The sequence below is a fragment of the Pseudorca crassidens genome, chromosome 10 (assembly GCF_039906515.1).
Source record: "Pseudorca crassidens isolate mPseCra1 chromosome 10, mPseCra1.hap1, whole genome shotgun sequence".
In the NCBI taxonomy this organism is placed as follows: Eukaryota; Metazoa; Chordata; class Mammalia; order Artiodactyla; family Delphinidae; genus Pseudorca; species Pseudorca crassidens.
Window position 1 is genome coordinate 106,738,725 of NC_090305.1, and position 23,807 is coordinate 106,762,531.

At 67.1% G+C, this 23,807-nt stretch overlaps 1 protein-coding gene across 1 annotated transcript in view; it reads right to left on the minus strand.

Moving 5' to 3' along the window:
• Positions 1-3,417: 3,417 nt before the first annotated feature.
• The window catches only part of PLXNA1 (plexin A1), a 45,027-nt gene continuing 24,637 nt past the window's right edge, over positions 3,418-23,807 (minus strand). Inside the window, exons 11-32 of the mRNA XM_067755707.1 lie at positions 22,645-22,741; positions 22,383-22,576; positions 22,152-22,303; positions 21,939-22,059; positions 21,587-21,723; positions 20,203-20,370; positions 19,763-19,856; positions 19,359-19,598; positions 19,129-19,272; positions 18,691-18,925; positions 16,387-16,529; positions 14,905-15,161; positions 14,593-14,659; positions 11,191-11,337; positions 10,912-11,071; positions 10,230-10,333; positions 9,942-10,038; positions 9,464-9,654; positions 9,217-9,386; positions 7,806-8,018; positions 7,578-7,728; positions 3,418-6,585 (exon numbers count right to left, since the gene is read on the minus strand). Coding sequence (XP_067611808.1) covers positions 6,490-6,585; positions 7,578-7,728; positions 7,806-8,018; positions 9,217-9,386; positions 9,464-9,654; positions 9,942-10,038; positions 10,230-10,333; positions 10,912-11,071; positions 11,191-11,337; positions 14,593-14,659; positions 14,905-15,161; positions 16,387-16,529; positions 18,691-18,925; positions 19,129-19,272; positions 19,359-19,598; positions 19,763-19,856; positions 20,203-20,370; positions 21,587-21,723; positions 21,939-22,059; positions 22,152-22,303; positions 22,383-22,576; positions 22,645-22,741 — 3,378 coding nt within the window. The 3' untranslated portion in view covers positions 3,418-6,489. The remainder of the gene's footprint in view (positions 6,586-7,577; positions 7,729-7,805; positions 8,019-9,216; positions 9,387-9,463; positions 9,655-9,941; positions 10,039-10,229; positions 10,334-10,911; positions 11,072-11,190; positions 11,338-14,592; positions 14,660-14,904; positions 15,162-16,386; positions 16,530-18,690; positions 18,926-19,128; positions 19,273-19,358; positions 19,599-19,762; positions 19,857-20,202; positions 20,371-21,586; positions 21,724-21,938; positions 22,060-22,151; positions 22,304-22,382; positions 22,577-22,644; positions 22,742-23,807) is intronic.

The window sequence follows — 23,807 nt, forward strand, 5'->3', positions numbered from 1 at the left end:
CCACCCTCCAGGGTAACGACTCGAACCGTTGGCCCGCAGGGTCTGCTAGAGCTGTTCTCCCCCTTTACCGACCAGGAGGCTGAGGCCGAGACACACACCTGCTCGCGGTCGCACGGCACTCGGTAGGAGACCCGGCTTCCAAGCCAGGAGGGCGGACTGATCATTTTAGAGGAATGTGTGTCTGAGAAACTCTATTTGAGAAATTCATTCAAGGAAGAGAAAAGAGGCTCTTTCTTGCCCTACAAGCTGCTCCGCGCCCTCCCCCGCGTCCCCTCCGCGGTGTCACACCTGTGTGTGTGATGTCGCAGGAGAGACCAGCCCACAGGGAGATACAGGCAAGGGGCGGGGACGGGATGGACGAGGCAGGAAAGGCCCTTGGGCCGCGGGGCGGACGCCTGAGGGCTTCGGGGCACAGACCTGCCATCCAGGAGGCTGCGCCGTCCTCCTGTCGGGAAGGAGAGGCCGGAGGGCCGTGGCGCAGAACCTGACCGGAAGCGGAAGTGCAGGGTGGGAACTCGGGGGCGGGGCGGAGGAGGGCGGGGCCAGCACGTGGTAACTTCGCGCAGACAGCTGCTGGTTGTTAAGAATTTCATATTAGTTTCACTTTCATCGTATTATTTTTATGGCCATTTTCTATCGAGGGCAGGCGATACCGGTCATCCAGTGATGACAGCGCCATAAAGTTTCCGTTTAAAAAATGTCTTTGAGTTAAAACGGGACAAGTGTGTTTAGAGGAGGCGGTTTGAAGGACCCGCGAAGGGAGAGGCCGCCGGGGTGGGGGCGGGGCCGCCAGCCGAGGCCTCGAGAGCCAAGGAGGGCGGTAACCGGAGCCTCGGACCCAGGGCCTTAGACGAGGAGGACACAAAGCCACGGGGCCTCATTCAGCAAACCACCTGGGAAAACTCAGTTTTGAGACAACTGAGGAGATTCAAATATGCAAATACTAATTTTGACAATGTCACGGGGTTATATAAGGAAAAAGTGTTTATCCACTAAAAGTAAACAGGGCAAGGAACACGTGCTGGGGGGTGGGGGGATCTTCAGCTGGGCGCAGCAATGATGCCTGAACAGCCGATTTCTGAAACTAATTAGACCCCAAGCAAGCCGGTGGACAGACAGCTCTGACCCCAGGTCCTCCTGTGTCCTGAATGCTACCAGCTTATAATAGTCGGTGTGGTCCGGGCTGTGCTGCAGAAACAACAGTTCTCCAAATGTCTATGTCCTGCACAAGCTCACGCCATTCCCCCAATGCATGCTGGCTGGCGGCCCTGCTCTCTGGAACCCTCACTCCAGGAGAGAGATGTCCGGCGCAGATGTGACCCGAGCATCTTCCACTGACACCCCCATGGTCAGAACGAGTCCCAAGGCCCCACCCAGGCATTTTCAGAAACGCCACACATGCCATGAAGCAACATCACCTGACAGGCTACGGGGTCTCCAGGAGGAGCCGGAGGGGTGCAGCAGGGCCAAGGCCCCCGGAGACACACAGCCTCCAGATGCGAATCAGAGCCTGCCCTCCTTGCTTCCCAAAGAGCCTAGAACAGCCTCTGCTCCTCTTGGGCCTGAGGCCCCCTCTCAGCGTGGACGACCCTTGGCCTCACATGCTGCCCACCCCCCAGGCTCTGCTCCCTGATGGAGCACGCCCGGGTCGCCCCCGCCCAAGGGACAGTGTTCCCTCTCGGTCTCCACGCTACTGCCCCTCCCCAGATGGCTCTCCCTGTCTGTCCAGCTGGCTGCCACCACATGCCCCCTCTGCAGTCACCTGGGTGCTACCTGGCCTTGCCTATTAGAGTCCCTGCTCCGCCAGCCACCCCATCACCAGGGCTTAGCGCAGAGCTTGGCACCCAGAAGGGCTCAGCCCGACATGCTGGACCGTCAGCCAGCCTCACCGCTGCCGCCCGGACACTCCCACCCCGTGCCCTGCCCAGAGCGGCTGGCGAGCCCCGGCCTTGACAGCCGATGACTAACAGCCGGGAGGAGCCCACGTGCACGGCAATCAGAAGGCGCCACCCGCCCTGCCGCGTGGCGCTCCCTGCATAATCACACTTGATCACCGTGAGTGCTGATTGCGCCCAGAGACGGCGCCTGCTCTCAGGCTGGTGGGGCTGGGACCCTCGGCAGCCTAATGAGGGTAATTGAGGCAGGGCTGATTGTGCCGGAAAGCCGGAGGGGACAGAGCTGTGGGGACAGGCTGCGTCACACCCCAAACAGGTCCATGTTTGCTAAATCTGTTTCCGATGCAATGTCATGCTGATTACACTGATTTCCTTAGTGATTGAGCCTGGTGCCGAGCTCACCGCCTGCAGCCCCGGCTGTCAGGATGGGCCCACTTTGGAGCAGGAGGTACTGACGATGATTTATGGCCCACTGTCAGAGCTCTTGGGTCGGAGATACTACAGGAAGGCAGGCTGGAGTGCCGCTGGGCTTCTCTGGGGACCTCTCTCCTGTGAGGTGGTGGCCGGCTTCCAGTCCCGCGAGGCCACTCCCCACCATGCCCCTCAGCTTCCTGTCTGTCTGGGTCACTGTGAGGTCCACACAAGTTCACTGGCCACAAGAGTGGCTGAACCACGAGTGGGCCGTCAGCCTCATCACTGTAGCTGCCTGTGTCCGCCTGCAGATCAGGCACAAGCAAACGTGCAGGTCGCCCTTTGGGATCCATCACGCTCATCCCGTCCACACCCAGGCCTGCCTCTCCCAGTTGTCACCTCTGATAGCCACGCCCCCCCCCCCCCCCCCCGGGGCAGGAACGGCCGAGCCTATTGGGCCCTGGAGGAAACAGCCAGGGACAGATGGGGTGCTGCCCAGAGCCACACGCTGGGAGAGCCTGCACCGACACCTTCTCCGTCAGGGCAGGAAACCACCTTCCAGAACCTTCATGGGACCGATCGATGGGCCTGTGCTGGGAGGGCCAGCATTGCCCAAACTGGGCCCCTCAGCTGCAAGGTTCTGAGTGGGGTGCTCCTAGCTAAGAAAATCTGGCACGCGCAGCTCCAACGCTGCTGCTCAGGGTGGGGACCCAGGCCAATGTCCAGGCTTCCCCAGGCCCTCTGGACTTTAACACGGTCTCCAGGGACCGACTGCTCTGAGCCGAGGCAGAACACCCAGGGGAGCTGAGAACACTGTGTGGGCCCAGGTCAACAGGACCCCCTGGGTGGGGCTCGGGCCCTGTGTTTTCAGTCTCAGCTGATGGTTCCCCGGTGGTCCAGGGGCCCGGAGCACAGGAGCTCTGTGATGCCAGGTCCTGGGGAGGCCCTGCTGCACTGGCCACGCCCTGAGGCCAGGAGTCCCGGCATCTCGGGCAATGCTGCCGCCGAGGTGGGGGGGGCGGCTGTGCCTGCAGCTCTGCTGGCCGCGTGGCCCCAGCCCAGGACCCTCCCCCTCCCCCACCCCTGAGTAAGGAGAGCCCAGAGCCACGAGTTTTAGCAAAAATGTTTATTCTCTCCTTAATGTGTGTGTCTTTACAAGTACTAAATCTGAGACAGTAAACTAGGAAACGGCCGTGTATTTACACAGCCTGCGAGCCACGCCGCCCCCGGGAGAGGCAGCGGCAGAGGGGCCGCTCAGGCTGCCGAGCGATCGCTCTTCTTTTGGGTGGGGTTTGCGGCGTCAAAGGACAGCTAATCGTGGGCTTCGTCTTAAAAATATCTCTCTCTCTCTAAATATATCTATTCTAGCTTGTGTAGCACCAACGGCGTGAGCCCTCAGCTCCAGCACTGGCGGCAGAGCCAGGCGGGGCTCGCTCAGCAAGGGCAAAGCGGAGAGGGCGGGGGGACCTCTCCCGTGGGCCTGGGGCCTGGGGCCTGGGGCCCGGGTCGGGGAGTGCGGGCAAGCTCGAGGTATATGGAGAGGCCAGGCTCCCGACCGAGGCCGAGCTGTCCCTGGCGCTCCTGAGACGCGTGTGAGCGAGGGCGGGAGGGGGCCCGGGGCGGCGGGCAGTAGCAGCAGTGTCGGGGCGGGCAGGCATCCTGGCACACCGCCCCACACCACAGTCCAGAGCCCCGGCCCTGGGGCTGCAGAGGGGCCTTGGGGGCCACCCACCTGCACAGAGCAGCGCTCCCATGCCACACTCCAGCCACCCTCAGGCCAGAGCCGGAGCTTGGGGTCCGAGTGCCCGGCAGGAGGACGGGGATGTGGCGGCAGGCGCCTGGGCCCAGTGCCGAAGGCGCGGTGGAGCCAGCAGGACCCTGGAGACGAGCCAGGAGGAGGACTTGGCCCGAGTCCAGCCCCGGGAGAGGAAGGTGCGGCCGTGCTGCGGGGTGGGCTGCAGGCGTAGGTCAGCGATCGGCTCGTGTGTAAACAGACAGCGCTAAAGTGCTTGCGCACGCACTCCATGAGGCCTCGCGCCCGCAGGACCGGCTCCCCTCCTGCGTCACTACCGCCCAGCCCGCCGCCCGTGGGGCAAGCACGGGGCCGGGGAGGCCCGAGGAAGGGGGGCTGGGACTGGGTTCTGAAGACGGCGGCGCAGCGGCCGAGGAGGCCCCTGACCCGAGCGGGGCTGGAAGAACGGGGGCTTCGATCAGAAGCAGCTTCAGGGAAGACTCGGGGGGAGCGAGACCCGCACCCGGACGGAACCCGGCCCCGGCCAGCGCCCGCCCGGCCTGAGCTCCTGCTGGACACCCGCCACGCGGGGGGCCCGAGCCCTGCTCAGTGCCCACGGGGCCCAGGGCCCCCTGCACCCCGGTTCCAGGAGCTTCCTGAGTCAGGAGGGGGCGGATTTCACCCCTCCTCCCGCGAGGGAGCAGCTCCTCAGCTGACGGAGGTGTGCGGTCTGGCTCACGCGGCTTGGGGGGGGGGTACCCAAGACGGGCGGCCGGGGGCGTGGGGCCGGCCACAGCTAACTGTCCCTTAAAGTCCGCGGGAATCTGTAGTACCGTCGAAAAAGTGAATTGAAAAGGGAACAGGCCACTGCCTTCACAAGTGACTGATTAATTAGAAAACATGAAAAAAGGGCCTAACCACCTCTAGTATTCAACACTTGCAGTTTTAAAAAGATCAAGTCAGACTAAACGCTAGCACAGTCATGCAGGAATCCACGGCCCGCGTCCGGGAAGCTCTCGGCCCGAGAAGTCCTCTCCTTCTCACGTCAAAACGAAAACAGGACGACCCGCAGGTCGAGGGCGGAGGCCTCGGGGGTGCTGCAGCGGGGAAGCTCTGGCCACGTTCTCGACGACCATTTGGTATTGCTTTCTCGCTACCTTAATTCTCTTATTCTAAAGTGTAAAATTTCTCCTCCTCCAGGTAACTATACAGGACCCCACTGGGGCTGGAGACAGGCTAGAACCACATATATATGGATATATATATATGGATATATATGTACAGATTTTTTAATTAAAAACGCGCTGTTTTGCTCGCTGAGAGCAGGACGGGCAGACCGGCTCTGCAGGCCCCCCGGTCACTGCGTCCTGCTCCCGGCCAGGCCAGGGGGTGTGGTCCGAGGCCCCCGTGGCCCCGCTGCCCAAGCAGAGCACAGCAGGACCCCCTTGCTCCCCTAAAAGACGAGCAACAGCCCCCAGATATCCCTCCACTCCGAGGGACCAGCACGCTGCTGAGGGGCCAGACTGACGCCGCTGGGAGGCCGGTGGGGGCCAGGGAGGGGGGAGGAGGGTGCTCGGGGCTGCTCCCGGGACCTCCACAGCCGAGAGCTCAGGCCGGGACGGGGGGCGGGCGCGGTGGGGGGAATAAATAAGGGAACGTGCACGCATGACCCGGAGCCCCAGGCCCCAGCGGCTCCCAGAGGAACAGCCCTGAGGACGGAACGGGATCCGAGTCCTTCTGGAAGTCACTTGGGCCCCGCGTGGAGCCGTTCTGCAGCCCCTCCATGGGAGGGAGCCGGGGGCCTCTCTCTGGGCGAGGTCGGCGTGGCGCTCTGGCCTCGGCCGCGGAGAGCACGCGGTGAATCGGAGGATGGTGGCGGCGGTGCACTGGTGCGTGTGGTGTTGCCGGAACGTGGCAGGTGGGTGGTGACGCCTGGACCGACTTCAGCTCGCTGTGGCTGGGCCCTGGGCATTCAGCCTCCCCGCCCGGCCGCCAGCCACGCCCCAGCCCTCAGACTCTGCCTAGGGAGCCGGGCACAGCTGACCCCCTCCCAGCCCCTGGGCCTGGCCCTCCTGGCCTCGGCAGCCCAACCTCTCCCTATAGGAGAACTCCTGCCTCACCCCCGGGGCCTCAGCAGCAGTCACCCACTGTCCTGAGAAGGCCCCCGGCCACACCTGGGTTCCCCAGCCCCACGGCGAGCAGCTCTGGGCATGGAAGGTGCTGCAGGGCACCGTCTCACCAACACCAATTAAGAACCGGGACCCCCGCAGGCGGGAAGGGGACAGGGGCGGCGAGGGGGGCCAGGACTGCACACCCGGCCCCCAGCGCAGGGCACCTGGTATGGTTGGGGCGAGGCTGCCTCCGTGGACCTCCCAGCTCCGGCTGCTGCACAGGGCCGCCCCCCGAGGGCCCTCTCACTCTCCTGCTGGCCAGGCAGTCATGGCCGATGGCTCAGCTGCTCAGGGCCATGGTGTCCACCACCTGCTCCAACTTGCTCCGGAGCCGCTGCCGCCGTGCCTGCTCGTCCTTCTCCAGGGCCGTCAGGATCTGTGGAGGTGGGAGGGGGGCATCAGGCCTGTCCGGGGCTCGGGGTAGCACACATTGGCTGTGTCCAGAGTGGGCTCCAGGCTGAGGCCACTTTGTCCCACCCACTCTCAGCTGAGGGACCTGGGCCTGGAGCCGGGACCCCCAGACCCCGCGACCCCGGGGTCCCCATCCGCCCCTCATCCCCCAAAACCACCCGAACAGGGCTCAGGTCCCTGCCGGCCCTCCAGGCCCCCGAGCCCCAGGGCCTGCCCCCTGCACCCGCGGGTCCTGCTGGGCTCTGTGCTCACACCCGTCTCCCGCGGCGGCCAGTCAGCCCCCAGCACGTGGCCGAGCTGCCGTCTCCCTCCACAGCCCCATCGCCCCGCGTCTCTGCACCCCTCATAGCACAGCCCCTCGGGAAGAACCGCAGCCCGCCACCCCCATGCTCTGACCTGCCGCCAGGCCTCCTGCGCTCACCGCCCCATCCTCTCAAACCCACACAAAAGTTGGAGCTGGCGCCTGAGCCCTCCAGCTCCTGACGTGGTCCCTGCAGCCGGGCAGCCCGGCCACAGCCCCTGCTCCCCCGCTCCCCGCACCTAGCAGTCAGGCTCCGTCTCTGAACCCCAAAGGCCGTCTCCCTCGGGAGCAGCCCAAGACCCTACAGCCTGCACACCCGGCGACGGCCCCGCCTCCCCCTCCTCCCAGGACATTCTGATTCAGCCCCGCACGGCCTCTGCCGTTCTGCATCCGGCCTGCTCTGGCCTCAGGGCCTGGGCTCTGGCCGGGCCCGCCCTGCCCCTCTGGCCCTGCGCTCTGTCCATCCAGTGCAGCCCACGAGTCAGTCGTCTGTCCTGACGTCTCAGGGAGGCCCAGCTCCGCACGCGCCCGGCTCCAGAAGCAGATCGGGAGCCGAGGGTCGAGGATGGCCCGTGCCCTGCCCTGGAGACGCGCCCAGACCCATCAGGCAGCCCGGGCCGGGGCGGGAGCACGCTCGGTGAGGCTGGCGAGCTTACCTCGTCCTTGTACTTGCTGATGTAGGAGTAGATCTCGTGCAGGGCACTCATGCTGTTGAACTGGCTCAGATGCAGCCGCGACTGTTCAGCCAGGTACGCGCTCATGTCCTGGTCGCTGATGGCGGGCATCTTGGCGATGTCCGCGTAGTACCTGCGGCAGGCGGGCGGGCGGGCGCGTGAGCTGGGTCCCGGCCCCTCCCCCGCCCAGCCCCGGGCCCGCGCCCCCACCTCTCCACCCAGCTCTTGTAGTTGGGGATGTCCTTGGCGTAGAGCAGCTTGTTGGAAGGCGAGTCCTTGCCCAGCTTGTGCTCGGACGTCGAGCAGGAGTCCATGAAGGTCTGGGCCACCACCGACAGGCAGGCGTCCGTGATACTGCTCTTGTGGATGTCGAAGACGAACTGCGGGTTCTTGATCACGTTCACCCAGAAGCGCAGGGGCAGGCTGCGGGCAGGCGGGCGCACGGTCGGACGGGCCTCAGCGGCCCTCAGGCCGGCGGGGAGCGGGGGCTGACCTGTGGCCTCACCGTCCTCCCGGCTCTGGCCTTCACGGTGACCGTGGATTTCCATGCAGCCGGGGAGACAGGCCCAGAGAGCTGGGCCGTGAGCGAGGGCTGCTCCTGCTGGCCAGCCCCTCCCCACGGGCCCAGGGGAGGGTGTGCACACCCACAGGCTCTCTCGCCCTTGGGCACCCACTGTGCCCGGCTGCAGTCCTCCAGGCCTGAGTGCCTGCTCACGGCTGGGCCGGCTCCCCTCGAGTCTTGGTGACAAGACCGGGAAGGGGGCCAGCAGACGCAGCCCCACTACAGCTGACCCCGACCAGAAGGCCACCTCTACGACCACCCTCAGCTGGGCCAGCGACAGCCTCTGGCCACGTGTCACTGTTTAAACTTAAATAAAGTTAAAGATTCAGGGGCTCGACTGCACCAGTTACGTCAGATACCCCTAGTCACACGTGGCCACGTGCGTGGCACCAACCCAGAACTTTCTACCACCCCAGAAAGGTCCCCTGGACAGTGCTGACCTACACTGCCTCCCTTGGTGGCCGGTGGACCCCCTCAAGGGCCACGGGCAGCGCAGGTGGAGCTGGAGGCCCAGAGTGGGTTCGCTTGGAGAGGACCTGGGCTCATCCCAGGCTGGGGGGGGCAGCAGTGTACAGGGAGGAGTCGGGTCACGGGGAGGAAGAGGCCAGAGGCACAAAACTTGTGAGGACCAGGCAGGCCCTGCCAGGGACCCGGGCAGCTCTGGAGGCAAAAGCCAGACCGGCAGCGAGGGGGCGACGGGACTGAGAGCCCCAGGAGCGTTTGCTGTCACTGTCACCCTCGTCGCTGTAGCCAGCATGGGACGGGCCTGTCCCACTGAGCCCGTTTCTCACGCAGAAGCCTACACACCTGCACGCAGCCGCGCACGCCCAGAGACACGCACAGATACACGTGTGCACACACCCCCCCCACCCACATCCGGTCCCACAGGTGGGTCAGCGGATGCCCCCGATGGCTGAGTCAGAGAGGCCCAGACGGAGAGGGACCAGCCTCCTGGCACTGCAGCCCCCAGCCGAGCCGGGCTGCCCCCAGGTCCCAGGCTTCCTGCTCCAGCGGGGACCTCGGCCCCGCCCCCGCCCCGCCCCCACCCCAGGCCGGTACCAGTTGCTCTTCCAGGTGTGGCGCACGTCCGCGTCGTGGATCTGGTGCTGGTCGGCCTGCTCGTCCAGGAAGTCGAACATGTACTTGATGGCCAGCGGCAGGGCCGAGCCCCGGTGCGCCGTGCTGAAGATGGTCTCGAAGAGGTCGTCCACGAACTTCTGCAGCGTGCCCTGTGGGGGGGCGGCGCACAGCTCCAGCGGCTGCCCCGGCCCCGTGAGGCCCGCCCGGGCCCCCTCCCTCCGCCCACCTTGGTGGCCAGCAGCCGCGTCAGGTAGATCTCGGAGACCATCTTGCTGCCCCGGTCGCCCTCCCGCTGGTCCAGGTGGTCGTGGTTCTTGACCAGGTGCCACAACTTGGTGCCGCTCTCCAGGTCGGGCGTGATCATGGGCGTGCGCGAGCGCAGGCTGTCGGGGCTGCTGGCGGTGCGCAGCATGCTCTCTGCGGGCGCCGTGCCGTCAGCTGCTGCGTCCCGCCCGCCCGGCACCAGGTTGCTGGGCAGGCGGCTCCCTGTGTGAGCCTCAGCTCCCCCCCGACAGCTGGGGTCGTCCGCCCCCACCTCCCTGGGTTTCTGGGGACGGTGCTACCCGGGGAAAGGCCGAGGGTCCCCGGGACAGGCTGTAACCAAGCCATCCCAGGCTGCCGCAGCGGCGCCCAGAGCGGCATTCTGTCCAGGTCGGTGGTCTGCCCGTTGCCCCCGCCGGCCCTCTGCCCCTGCCGGTGCTCACCGTATCTGCTGAGGGACTTGGTGAAGGTGGACGAGTTGGAGATATTGTAGGCAGACGTCTGCTTGGGCACCAGGGCCACCAAGGACCCATCCGTCACCTACGGGCAGGGGGCCGGGTGATGCGTGACCCACCACCCACGGCTGGCCTCTCACCTGGGCCTCAGCCTGCCCCCCAACCCTGGGCGACCCCCACATGTGACCGTGCCCTCTCCTCCTGGAGCGTGGCCCCCAGCCCTGAGCCCCGTCGTGGAGAGAGGGGCCCGAGCCGTGGCCGCAGGTTGGGGGTCACCTGGTAGTGCGCCAGCGTGTTCAGCCTCTTCCAGTCGTTATCGATCTTGGTGGTGACGTCCTCATCCTGCAGGATGATGCGGGCCATGCGGCCCTGACGCCACTCTGCGGGGGAGGGGAACGCTGGAGTGCTGCCCTGCTCCTTGCGCCCTCCATCAGGACAGGTCCAGGGGGCAGGGTCCCAGGGGCCCTGAGTGAAGGCTGGGCAGCAGAGGGACAGGCCCAGCCCAGAGCAGAAGCCCCGCACCCCTGCTGCTGCCCAGCCCCTCTGGCAGCCCCCCGCCCGCCCAACCCTGGGCAGCCCAGCCTTCCGGAGCTCCTAGCCTGGCACTCAAGGCCTCCCTCCATCGTGGCCCCAGCCTCACCCACCAAGGGACCAGCCCGGTCCAGCCCGGCTCTGCTCCCCAGGCCCTTCCCACTTAGCAGGTGCCCCTGCCCACGCCCTGCTCGTGAGCCATCTTGAGAGCCCCCACCCAGCTCCAAGGGCCCACCTGCTTCCTAGAGCACACGGGGACCCCACCCCTGCCCCCACAAGCAGGGGCGCACCCTCTCAGTGCCACCCTGCTTCCACCACCCCGGGGAGCAGCCTACAGACCCAGCCTGGGTCACGCACCCCTTCCCTCCAACCCTCCGGGCCAGCGCCCAGTGCTTGGACGACGCGACAGAGCCCCTGCCGGGCTCACCCAGGTCCATGTCCCCGGCCTTGGGCCGCTGGGAGTAGGGCACGCCCTTGTACACGGCGTCCAGCAGCTTCTCCTTGACCTGCGTCACCGTGTCGCAGTTCAGCCCCTTCACCGGCACCTCGGGCGCGTTCTCATTCTCGGGGTTCACGCAGTTCAGGGTCTGGAGGTGGGAGCGCAGGGCGTCAGCCCCCTCCCCCTCCCTGGCGGGCGGGGAGGGGCGGGTGGGCGGCGCTCACCAGTCAGCCCCCTCCCCCTCCCTGGCGGGCGGGCGGCGCTCACCAGCGTCTTGTAGTCGATCTGCTGGCGGATGAGCTTGTCCTCGCTCAGGGAGTAGCGCGCCTCGCCCGTGATGGCGTCGATGGGGCCCTTCTCCATCTGCTGCTTGATGGCGCAGAACAGCAGGAAGAGCGGCTCCCCGGCGCACTCCTGTGGGCGGGCGGACGGGCGGCGTCAGGCTCCGCCCCAGCCGCTGCCCCGGCCCCCCCCCCCCCCACCCCGCGGAGACGGGCATGAAAATCCCGGAAAACGACCTCAGCAAAGGGGCCAAGCGGGGAGGACCAAGGCCAGTCAACCCCGGCTGAAGCCTCGCCCGCTTCAGGCCTCGGCAGGACCACAGCCCCGGCGCCACTCTGCCCAAAGCAGCCAGTGTTGCATGTGGTTGAGGCGCAGGCTCCGGTGCCGCCCCCACGGCCCAGGGGACTACAACGGGTGCGACCATCATCTATCAGATGGGAGGGCCCCCTCAGCTAGGACTCGCCTGCAGGAGAGGGCCGCCCCTCCCTCCAGAGCACGTGGCCGACGCACTCACAGGTGCAACCGCACCAACCCAGGGCAGGAGGCTGGCAGGGCGGCTGTCCGGGCACTCGGGGAAGGTCTGCGCTGCCCATCTCCGACCACGTGCCGCCTCCCGCCCCCACTGCAGCCACTGGGCGTGTCCCCACCTCAGGGCCTTTGCACCTGCTCCCCCTACAACCAGAACTCTCCCCCTCGGGTCTTCACTGCCCCTTCCAGACCCCACCCGACATCCCTTTGTCAGAAAGGCTCTCCCGGGCCCTGGGCCGAGCCCGCTGGCCCTCACTGCCATCACACAGAGCCAGCCCTCTTCGATGGTCTTGTTTGCTTCCCTGCCATTTCCCCTCTGGAGTGGAAGCTGCCTGCCGCAGCCAGGGCGTGCCTGGCCCCCCCCCCCCCGCTACATCCCCAGTGCCCAGCACGGAGCGGGCGCGTGGGGGGCTCTACGGACGCTGCTGGACAACAAACACCGTTAACAAACAGCTGCGGAAGGAGGGCTCCCGTCCCGCCCCCGCCAGAGGGCTGCCCCGACTGCAGTGACCAAGCTGCTGCGTGCCCTGCACAGCTGAGTCCCCACCTCAGCCGGACACAGGCCCCTCGCGTCTCGGCCCCCCCCAACGGAGCTGGGAGTGAGTGTGGCCCTAGCAGGCAGCTGCCGGCCTGCTCCCTGGCCCACCAAGAGTGGCTCTGCCCGGAACCAGATGCTCCAGGCAGCTCGTTAGCATCTGCGGTGATGAAAGAGACAGCTGCCACGGAGTGGCAGTGAGCGCAGGTCATCCGGAGACCCTCCAGCAACACGCCCATCTCTGAAATCGTTTCATCTGCAAACTTGGCTGCATTACATCAGCTAGGACAGAGGCCCAGCCGTTAACAGCTGCCTCTCCCTGCAGACGCCACGACACTTACTCCTCTCAGAAGAAAAGGGGCACCTCAGGAGGTCAGAGGGTGAGGTTACACAGCACATCACGAGAAGCCAGGATTCGAACCCAGACGATCTACCACTAAAGCAGCTGGTCCTTAAAAGCCAAGCGTCCTTACAGAACATGCAGGCTGAGCAGGGTGTTCACTCCCAGCCTGGCTGGCAGGCTCTGACCCACTCCCACAGGCCTGCCCAGATGCCGGGAAGCAGGAACCAGGGAGCAGAAAGCTCTGAGACTGGGAAGGCCCAGAACCCAGCCCTTCCCTGCTGGGCCCACTTCCTGCACAGGGAGGAGGGTGACCTCGGTGACTCTCAGGCCCAGCCGGAAGAGATGTGCAGAGACTTCCAGTGAGTCTCCAAGTGAAAAGGTGACACGAGGACAGGCTGTTCGATAAACGTTAGAACAAGCCCTTCTCCAATCGGGAAAGAAAGTCGAGTGAGATCCCTGCCTCACGCCATATACTAACAGAAAACATTCCTCGGCGTGACACGAGAGCTGTAAGTGACAGAAAAGTTCAACAGTCTCTTGGGACTTCCCTGGCGGTCCAGTGGTTAAGACTTCACCTTCCAGTGCAGGGGGTGCGGGTTCGATCCCTGGTCGGGGAGCTAAGATCCCACATGCCCCAAGGCCAAAAAACCAAAACAGAAACAATTCTGTAACAAATTCAACAATGACTTAAAAAAAATTCTCGTAAAAAAATTTCTTTTAAACTTCTTTTTTCAAAGAAAGCGGGCCTCCTCTGAACCCCCTCCTCCAGGTTCCCAGAGACGACTTAATGAGCACGTGACCAAGTCACGCGGTCTGCAAACAGGTGCGCTTTACAGGAAAGGCACAGCTCTGTTACTGCCACCTGTCCTACACGACAACAACGTCGTCGTACTCTGGGCATCACTGGGCCACCACCCACCGGGCGAGCCCCACCCAGCCCGACCCCCTCCCCTCTGGACCTCGCGCCCACCTCAGGGCCTTTGGTCCCCGTCTGGCTACCTCCTGCCCCTCCTCATGCTCACATCTCACCACCCCATCCACGCTTTCACGCCCCTGTGGACACCCCGCCCCTTTCCCCATCTGCGCCCCTCAGCCCAGCCAGGACTCTGTCCTGAGCACTCTGCGCCGCAGCAGCTGGGCTCAGCACATCCTCCATGGAGGACGGAAAGCCCCACCGCCATCCCCGCCTCGGGACACTGCAGCGAGCGGAGCCTGCAGAGCCACACGGAGAGCAGACCCAGGCCGCCTGCGTCACGAGGCTCCACGGCCCGCTCCCTCACCCACCGTGGAGCTAACCAGGGGCCACCATGCGAGGACCGGGCCCGGCTGCCAAGCCTTCGGGGTTTTCAAGGGAAGCCAGACAGACATCTGGGTCTGATGACCTCCCAGTTCTAAAATGCAGGCGACCCAGCTAGCTGCTCACGGCCCTGACAAAGTCCACCTGGACCCACGTCTAGCCGGCCTGCAGGCTGTACCCATTCCGAGAACAGCCTGGCTCCCCAGGGTCTGTCTGGGGGTCGGGGCTCTCCCAGCCCGAGAGGGAGTTGTCTGGGCAACAACAGTGGAAGCCCAGGCAGCTGCCCGCCTCCTCACAGCAGGGCCAACAGGACCCACCGCCCCCGGGCGCCTCCTCAGGCTGGCCCAGGGCCAGGAGCTGGACACACACACGCCCCTGCCCGGGAGCTCCCTCCGACCTCAGGTCTGGGCCACGGGCACTGCATGAACCCCACCGGAGCCCGGACGCACGCCCCAGCTCAGTCACGTGCAGCTGCGGGACCCACGTCGGACCCCGGCGTCCACCTCTGCCCCGGCGGCTGAGTGAGGACAGGACGGCCTCCAGGAGGTGCAGGGAAGACGCGAAGGGACAGCCGCGAGCCGGGGGGGTCCTGCCGAGGCCCTGGCCCCTTGGTGTCTCGGCTGAGAGCCCACCAGTCACCCCTGGCCTCCCACCCCCACCTGGGGCCCCCCGCGGCCCACCCACCTTGAGGAATTTGTACAGAAGGAAGGTGAACCAGTTAGTCAGCATCTTCTCTGCCACCGACTCAGTCCTGGGAACAGAACACATGCAGGGACGGCCTCAGTCCTACCGCCAGGCCCGCCCACACCACCACCTCGCCACCCCACCCTCCCCAGGGCCAAAGGTCAGGCCTTGGCCTCAGAGCAGGTGTCGCCTCGCGCCGAGGGGTCCCAGACGAGGCAAGCCCCGGAGTGGGTCCCCGGAACTGCAGCGGCGGCACCTGGGCTGCGCCGGTGGGCGCGCTGCCGCGGGGGCAGGCACGGGGCGCAGACTCACCGCCGCAGCAACAACTTCGGGTGGTTCTTGCTTTCCAGGTTCTTCTCGATGAGGTCGGACAGCAGCTGCTTGAGCACACCCGTGGCGTACTCCATCTCGCCCTGCAAGGCCGTCATGACGAGCGAGGCCACGTTGCCGCGGTCCCGCATGGAGAAGCTGCGCTGGGCCTCCAGCGTGCGGATGAAGGTCAGCAGGAAGTGCTTCTTGGTCAGCAGCTGCCCGAACAGGGTCAGAGACTTCTCCACGTTAGCCTGCACCTGCGGGGCCACGGGCCTGCTCAGACCTCAGAGAGCACCGGCCCCTGCTGGCCGAGGGCCCGTCTAGGCCCCGGTACAAAGGGCGGGTCCCTGAGCTGCAACTGTCCTAGCAGAATGGACAGGGCCTGGCAGCTGCGTGAGAAGCCACAGCAGGCAGAGGCCCGGGGCACAGCAGCGTGCGGGAGCAGAACGGAGGCCTGCTCCAGCCACCCTCTGTGTGGCCCAGCTCGTCCACCGGGCACCAGGAGTGCCCGACAGCCCCTCCCAGCCGGCACCAATGCAGAAACCACCCTCCCCCTTCACAGAGGACACTCAGGTCCAGAGAGGGGAGCAGCGCGTTGCAGCCACACAGCATTGAGGTGGGAAAGGGCCGATGGAATGCCAGGCACGGCTGGTTCCAGGTCCCCGCCCACTCTTATCTGCCCCGAGGCTTGTCATAGCATGACACAAGGCTCCCAGCCCAGGCAAGACAGGTGACAGGTACCAGAGAGGACACACAGTCACAGCTAAGAGAACAGTCAGACCGGCCCGGCAGACGGCAACGCCGGGAGAGACACCTGATGGCGGATGGGGAACCCCCAGCATGGCAGACACCCCAGCAGACAAGCAGGCAGTGAGCCGCCCAGGGCGTCCTGGGCCCGAGCCAGCGCGACAGGAAGGCCCGCTGAGGTGCAGCTCGAGAGGGAATGTCCCACCAACACAGCCACGTGAGGGGGCTGGCTCCCCAACATCCGAGGGGTGCAGGACGCGACGCACACGCCCCCCACAGAGCGCAACAGAGCAGACTCGCTGAGCCCCTACCCGTTCCGAGCTGGGGGCCCTGGGCGTCTGGCCAGCTACCGGGCAGCCCAGGAGGACGTGGGTGCCAGGCGGCTTCCCCTCGGCAGGCTCGGGGGCCGCGTCGGCCGCGCAGAGCCCAGCTGAGCGCCCGCACCTCCCGACACTCATGGCAACAGCCCCCCTGGCCCAGTGAAACTCGGCACCCAGGCCCACCCAGGAGCCAGGCCGGACGAGCTGCAGGTGGTACACAGTAGGCTAGGGGCCCAACGAAACAGGGCTGGGCCCTGGGGAGCCCAGGCTAAGGGTGGTTTGCTGGGGCGAGGCCCCCCACACCCGGCCCCCCTCCCAGCAGTCTCGAGCCCGCCCCCAGGACCCTGCCGCCCCAGCACCCAAGGAGCCCCCGCAGGCAGAGGCAGCGCCTCTGGAACCCCAGCCAGCAGCCCACCTCCATCTCCTTGAGCACTGGGTGGTCCTCGATGCCGGGGAAGAGGACCCGCATGGCGTACGTGCGGTAGTCAAGGAACGGGATGCCGGCACCGTCCAGGTCGTTGGTCAGCTCGTGGATGTCCGTCTGCAGCTCTGCAAAGGCTGCGGCCAGACGAGGTGTCACGGCAGCTGCCCCGGCCCCCGCGGCACCCCCCACTCTCCCCCAACACACTCAGGGTCGGGCCAGCCCCTGACTCTGCTACTCGCCAGCTGGGTGAACTTGAGGAAGTTCCTCTGCCTCCGTTTCCCCAGTCCTGACACAGAGGCTGAGCCCTCCACCCCTGACCTGCTGCAGAATTCACCAAGACGAGAGCAGAGGCGGTGCCGGGATGGGGCTGGAAGGGGCCTCCACGTCCCGATGGGGCAGAGCAACTGTGGCCCCCTGGCTCCAGCCACAGGAGACGAGCGGGGATGAGGCCGGCTGGGAAGGGGCAGAGCCCTGCGTGCCAACAAGCAAGCCCTCCCGGCTCAGGCCAGGGGCCCCTGACACGCCCGCCCGCTGCTTTCAGAACATTCCTGAGCCGTGAGGTGTGAGCCCTGCGGCAGCCCAAGGATGCGCTGTCTGGTCAGGAGCCGGCCCTCCCCCGCCACCCACCCCGGCACTGCTGCCTGGAGTCTGGTCACCTCCACCTGGCTGGCCCTGGGGGCCCGCACACACGCTGCCAGACACGGGCATCACAGGTCAGTCCAGACAGGACAGGCAGACGGTTGTCCTTGTCCCAGGAAGGCCCAGGCCGCCGCCTCCCACCCAAGCCCCCAACACGTGCCGGAGCCCCTCAGGGCGGCAGTCTGCCAGGGACTGAGGGGGCGCTGGGACACGGGCCTTTGTCTTAAGACGGGCCAGGGTCCCGGGCAGACCGGACACCCCAGGCCAGTGGAATTAGTGACCACCCAGAACGAGGCCTGTTAGGCATGAGGCCCCCCAGGCGAGGCTTCCGACCCTGCCCAGCCCCCTGCCCTCATCCCCAGGCAGGACGATGCCTGTCGTCTGCCCCAGGGCTGCCAGCATTCACTCACGGACCCTGCAGGACACTCAAGGCCTCCCCTACCCCGGCTCCTGACACGCGAGAGACCGCCAGGCACCACCCGCGCCGCCCTGTTCACCCCTCGTGACAGCGCTGGACCCAGACGGGGCTCCCAGAGGCACAAGTGAGCTGGGGCTCAACTAGAGCCCCCCGCCTCCAGCTGGCTGGGGACACCCAGCCCTGAGGCCCATCTCACGCCAGCCAGAGAGGCCAGCCGGGCTCAAGAGAAACCAGCACGGGCGCAGGCTACTGCCTGGAGCCCACACGGGCACACAGGAGCTGAACCCCCCAGGGCCCCCGCGGCCCTGGCCTGGGTGCCCACCACTCAGTGCCCACCCGCTGGCCTCCCAGCAGCCGCGACCCCAGTACTCAGCACCGGCGGGTACGGCAGCACCTGCTCCATGGGGACCAGCCCTGGGCCTACGGGTCTCCTGGACACATCGGTCCCCGGGAACAGCTCTGTTCCAGCTGGAGACCACCATCCTGGCCCTTCCCGCCGACCCGCCGGCCCACCGTTCAGATTTCCGACGCCGCCTGCAGCCCCTGCCCTTCTCACTCCCTGGGCCGCCCCCACCTGCCCTTGGGGTCCACCTCTCAGTCGGGAGCTCCCGGGGGAGCAGGCTTTGGGGAAGGTGGCATGTGACCAGGTGTGGGGATGCCGAGCCTGTCCCTGTGGCCGTCCTAGCACCACGGGGAGGGGGAGCCGCAGAGGAAGGGGGTCCTGGGAGCGGAGTGAGGGCCTGGCTGGGCCCCAGACCCCGGTGAAGCCTCCCCGCCGAAGTGGCCTGAGCTGGTTTGCGTCACGTGCACCCCAGGGTGAGACAGACACACGCCTGAGCAAGCACCCCGCGGGCAGAGGCAGCCCAGGCCCGGGGCTAGGTGCGCACAGGGAGGCTGAAGACGGGCCCCTCCCTCAGTGCCCCCCACCGGCCGCCGGAGGGAACCAGCCGCGCCAGCACGTGGACGAGCACGGCCCACAACACCTGGGGAAATGGCCCCCCGCCCGGAGCGGGCAGGCCCAGCGTCCCCGCACCTGGTGGTACGTCTGTCCTACAGAGGAGACTGAGGCACAGAAACGCCGTGTGCCCATCTGGGGTCCCACGGACAGGCTGGGACACAAAGGGGGCTCTCTGGACAGAGCCTGCGTTTCAAGCAGCGCCCCGTGATCGCGCCCAGTCGGGCCCCTGCCCAGCCCCCGGCGCCCCCCACCCCGCACCCTCCCCGCGGCCCCCACCCACCTTCCTTGCACTCGAGGGCCACGCGGGACTCCAGGTTGTCCATCTGCAGCTGCAGGCGCTTGAGGGTGCGGTCGGCGTCCCGCGACTTGCGCTTGTAGGCGATGAGCACGGCCACGATGACGAGCAGCAGGAGGCCCCCGCCCCCGCCGATGCCCACGATGGCGGGCAGCGTCAGCAGGCTGTCCGAGTACACCTGCAGCACCCCTGGCGAGAACTCGAAGCCGCCGGCCCGGACCTGGGGGTGCAGGCCACTCAGGGGCGCCCCAGCCCCACACGGTCGGCGAGGTGGGGGCGCGGGCACCCAGGGCAGACGCTAGGCCCGCCGGGGCACCAGGGAGGGGCTCCCTCTGGGTGGGAGGCAAGTCTGGGGCTTGCTCAGAGCGGGGCTGCCCTACGTGGGGCCCAGGAGGCTGGAGCTGCCAGGACCCGTGGACGCACCGTGACCTTGTGCTGCCCGGTGAGGTTGGGCGACTCGCAGAGCAGCTGCGTCTCCGACACGGTGAGGGCGCAGGGAGTGGAGCCGATGAGCACCGTGTAGTTGAGCCGAGAGTTGCCGGGCGCGGGTGGCAGGAGGTTGCGGCCCTGCGGGGCAGCGTGGAGTGAGCGGGGGCTTCGCCGGCCCCCCGCGCCGGCCCCCCGCACAAGCCCCGCCCCGCCGAGCAGCCCACCTTGAGGATGAGGGGCGAGCTGGGCTTCAGCTCCAGGAGGCCGGTGGGGCTGAGCGGCTCCAGCACAGGGTCCGGGTAGTAGAGGAAGGTCGAGGTGTTGAGCACCAGCAAGGCCCGGACGTCGTCCATGACGAAGCCCAGCTCGTCTGGCCGCTCGCCCAGCTCGGGCGGGCTGCGGGCAGGGTTGTCCACCGACGGGGCCCGGCACACCATGGTGGTGTCGTTGTACACCTGGCAGCTCTGGGGATGCAAGACAGGGACACTGGGCTGGCTGACCCATGCAAATCCAGGCTGTGACACCGAGGGGCTGCGGCCACACCCGCACACGGTCCCCACCCCTCCCAGGGCCTCCAAGTGCAGCTGGGATGGCAGGAGCTGCGGGGGCAGGGCCCAGGGGGACTCACGTTCTCCCTCTCGACGCCTCCGTACTTGGCCCGGATGCGGGGTTCCCGGACGGTGGCCAGGTTGGTGCCCGTGACCGTTAGCAGGGTCCCTCCGCTAAGAGATGAGGGAGATGGAAGTCAGGGGTGGAAGTTCCGGGGCCCTCTGCCCCGGCCCAGCACAAACGGGAGGGACCAGACACACCACCCGGCTCGCTGCAAGACAGCGAGCGGGTTAGTCTCTCAGCACCACGTTCGGCGGCAGGGCCACGGGGGGGGGGGGGGGGGGGGGGGAGCGGAGGGCCTGGTGCAGGAGCCCCACACCTGGTGCTGGTCTTCGGTGGCTCAGGACAGGGGCGTGGGGCTCAGGGTGGGTGGGACGGGGTTCGGGGGGGCTCAGGAAACCTCGGATGGGGGTCGTGGGGTTCAGGGCGGGCAGGACGGGGGCCCAGGCGGGCTCCCACCTGTTGATGCTCCACTCGGGGTCGATCCTCAGGATGGTGGGGTCCTCGGTGTAGTTATATTTGACCTCGGGGTTGGTGAGCTGAGCGCGGTTGATGTTGATGACAATGGGGGCACTGCCGGGGCTCTGCCCGGGGGGCGTCAGGCATCGGATCTCCCGGGAATTCCTCCTGAGGACGCAGGTGCTGGAGCTCACCTCCGAGGCCACCGAGCGTCCAGGCTCCACCACCAACAGGCTGAGCGCGAGTCACCAGCCCGCCCGCTGCATCTGCCTACCTATGGCACAGGCCACGGCGGGCCTGTCTCCAGGCGGGGCCCCTTCCCGTCAGCCCCTGCGAGGGGCCGGGTGCTGTCTGTGCCTACCTGGGCCGCAGCCTGGCCCTCTCCCCCATGCTGCCCTGCGTGGGCGGGAGGCTGTCCTAGGCTCAGCGGGGCTGAGGGGCGGGTCCTGCCTCACCAGCTTGCTGCCCAGGTGGCCCCACCCCCAGCTCCGCCTCCTCGGCAGCGTCAACCGGCAAGCCTGCCCGCGCCCCAGCTTGCGAGAGCCTGGCCCACGCGTGCCGAGAGCAGGCCTGCGGGGCGGGAAAGGGCTCGCGGGCCTCACAGCAGCCCCGCAGCGGCTCCATCAGTCACCCGGGCAGCCGCAGGGCCCCTCCACGGGCGGGGCCCACGGCTTCAATGTCCTGGGAGGGCTGGAGTACCGCGCTCAGCGCCAACTGCCGCTCCGCGGAGGGACGCACACGACACACGCACCCCCCGCCCCCATCATCCCTGATCTGAAAACAGGCTAATCGTGGGCCTGGGCCGTGAGTGGATGAAACGAGCTGGCGGGGCTGGGGGCGCTGGGTCCCCCCCAGGGCAGCGGCCAGTCACCGCCGGCACCTGCCCCATCCCCTCATTGCCTTCACCACAGCCGCCAGGCCCGCGCACAGCAGGCTGCAAACTCCAATAATTAGTCTGATAACAGGTAATTACCGCAGGAAAATATTTAAAGGCCCGCTCCATTATCATCCCTAATCTAAAATTATCCACTTCAGGGCTCCGAGCCTTTGTCAAGTTTTCCTCTTTCCCTCTTAAGAATTTTTCTAAACGCCCTTCTCACGTTCCACAGGACTCCCCCAAAACCCAGGACAGAGCGGCTGTGCCCGCCCCTCAGACCCAGGCCCCACCCACCACCCCGCCCTCCCCGCTCCGGGGTAGCCTGTCTGTCTCCATAGTAACCTTCTCCGCCTCTAGGTTTCCGTAGTGATCACCCTAGCCCAGCTCTCCACAGCCCTCCAGCTTCCCAGGCAATGGGAGGGGGCACCAGCCATCTGAACCCATGACCACAAGGGGAAGGCAGCCTGTGCCTGGGGTCCCCACTGCCCGTCCGTCCACACCCCGTACCAGGAGAATGAGCAGGGCCGGCCGCCGACAGACACAGCCACATCGCTGCCTGCGTTCAGGTGGCTACCCTCGATGCCGATCCAGGTGCCCCCCGAAAGGGGCCCGCGCGCAGGGCTCACACGGTAGAAGGTCGGCGTCTAGGGGGAGAAGGGACCTGCTGGAGCCCCAGGGAAGCGCCGGCATCTCCAGCCAGGCCCAGGCCCGCGCTCACAGGGTGTGAGACACCGCCCATGGGCGGGGCCACGCCGCAAGGGGCGGCATCAGGCCTGGGGGCGAGGCCCATCACTCGAGGCTGCCCGTGGCCCGGGCCAGCCCCACAAGCGAGCCCTCAGGGCCAGGCGGGCGGGCTTACCACAAAGGTGAAGCGCTTGGGCGACAGGGCGCGGTAATGGGGGGAGCAGTCCCGCACGCACACCTCCACCAAGGCATCGTGGGCCCGCAGCGCGCTGGCGTCCCCGATCTCGCAGACGATCCTGCGGGCACGGGGGGCCTCAGCAGCCGTGGGCGCCAGGCCACCGCCAGCCCCGCCCCCCCCCCCCCCCCCCCGCCCGCCGGCCGCACTCACTGCTCGGCGCTGATGTACTCGCTTTCCACGGGGCTGCACAGCACCTTGCCCACGCGCACGCCCAGCCGCACGTCCTCAAAGCGCAACCCCAGGTTCTCGCCCGTGATGGTGAGCCGCGTGCCTCCCTGCCGCGGGCCCGTCTCAGGGTACAGCTGTGGAGGCAGAGGCTGGGATGCGGGCCGGGCGCTCGGAGCGCCCCCCGACGCCCCCCAGGCCCGGTAGCCTGCCCACCTTGAGGATCTTGGGGTCGGCGCAGCGGCTGCTGCCGTGGCGGGCGTGCATCCAGGCGGCGGGCGAGTCCGCGGGGCAGTGGGGGCGCAGGGAACAGCGGCGCTCCGCCACACACCAGCCACACTCGAAGCGAGGGTCGGCCTTGAGGCAGAGACCGCAGCTCTCCCGCAGGGCCGGGCACTTGTACAGGTGGGCTGCAGGGAGGGGCTGGGCGTCAGCGGCCACCCTCGGCCCCGCCCCCCAGCCGCCCCACCCAGCTTACCCTGGATGTTCTGCGGGTTGTCGATGACGAAGTGGCCGTTCCACACCACGGACAGGTTCACGGGCAGGTCACTGACGTCGTTGCCCTCGTAGGAGTACTGCGGCGGCAGGAGAAGTGGTCAGGCCACACGGGCCGAGCCCGGGCCGCTGCCCAGGGCCTGTGTGTCCCTTGTGGCCACCTGCGGGACTGGCCGCTGGGGGCCCGGGCTCAGCAGGGCGGGGTCTGGGGGCCAGTCTGGAGGCAGGCTCCCCACAGCGCTGCCCACCTGCGGGCCCGCGGAGGGGGCTCCACCCGGGTCCCCCTCTGCACAAGGACGGCCACGGCCCTCAACCTCCAGCGGCTACAGGGGCACAGCCTCCAGGGTGAGCCCCCGCCAGGAAGCCAGGACTCCCCGTACCCCTTGGACACACGTCAGGGTTGCTCTGTGAACCTCGGCTTCGTCTCCAAACGGGCTCAACGAGCCCTCCTCCGGGACTGCCCTGAGGTGTGAGACGTGTGTCCCCTGTGCCCTGGCACCCCTGACCCCAGGCTGGGCTGGGCTCAGGGTCTCAGCCCTCCCCGGAGAGCCCAGGCCCGGACGCCCAGCTGTGTCCCACTTTCTGCAGTTGAAGACTTGCGCTCCACCCCAGGGCAATTCATCATCATCTTATCTGCAGGAATGTAATTGGATCCTATCAAACTCCCTAACGCTCCCTTTTCCCTTTACACAAGGGCTGCAAGAAAGATAAATGTGGGCCTGGGGGGGGGCGGGGGCACAGGGACAGAGGTGACAGAGGCTCGGGGATGGGGGAGAAACCGAGAGACAGCTGGCCTCGGGGACGCGCAGAAAGGAAGGAGAGGGTGCAGGCAGTCAGGCCAGGGGAGCCAGAGTGAGGCGCAGGCGGAGGGTGCAGCGGAGAGGAGGCAGGACTGGACAGGCCGGCAGGCTCGGGGAGCCTCGGGCCCGGCCAAGGGGCCGACCTGTGCTGGGAGACTGTGGCGACCGCTGGACCCCAGCCCCCCCGCTAGCACAGAGCTGGTGGGCCAAGGGTCCACTGCCTCTGGAATGGAGCCTGACCTCTAATTTTATGCCCCTCCCCAGGGTTCTGGGGGCCTTGCAGGTGGCCCAGAGGTACCCACTCCCCACTCAGGGCCTTGGCTAGCCCCGGGAAACCCACTGCTCT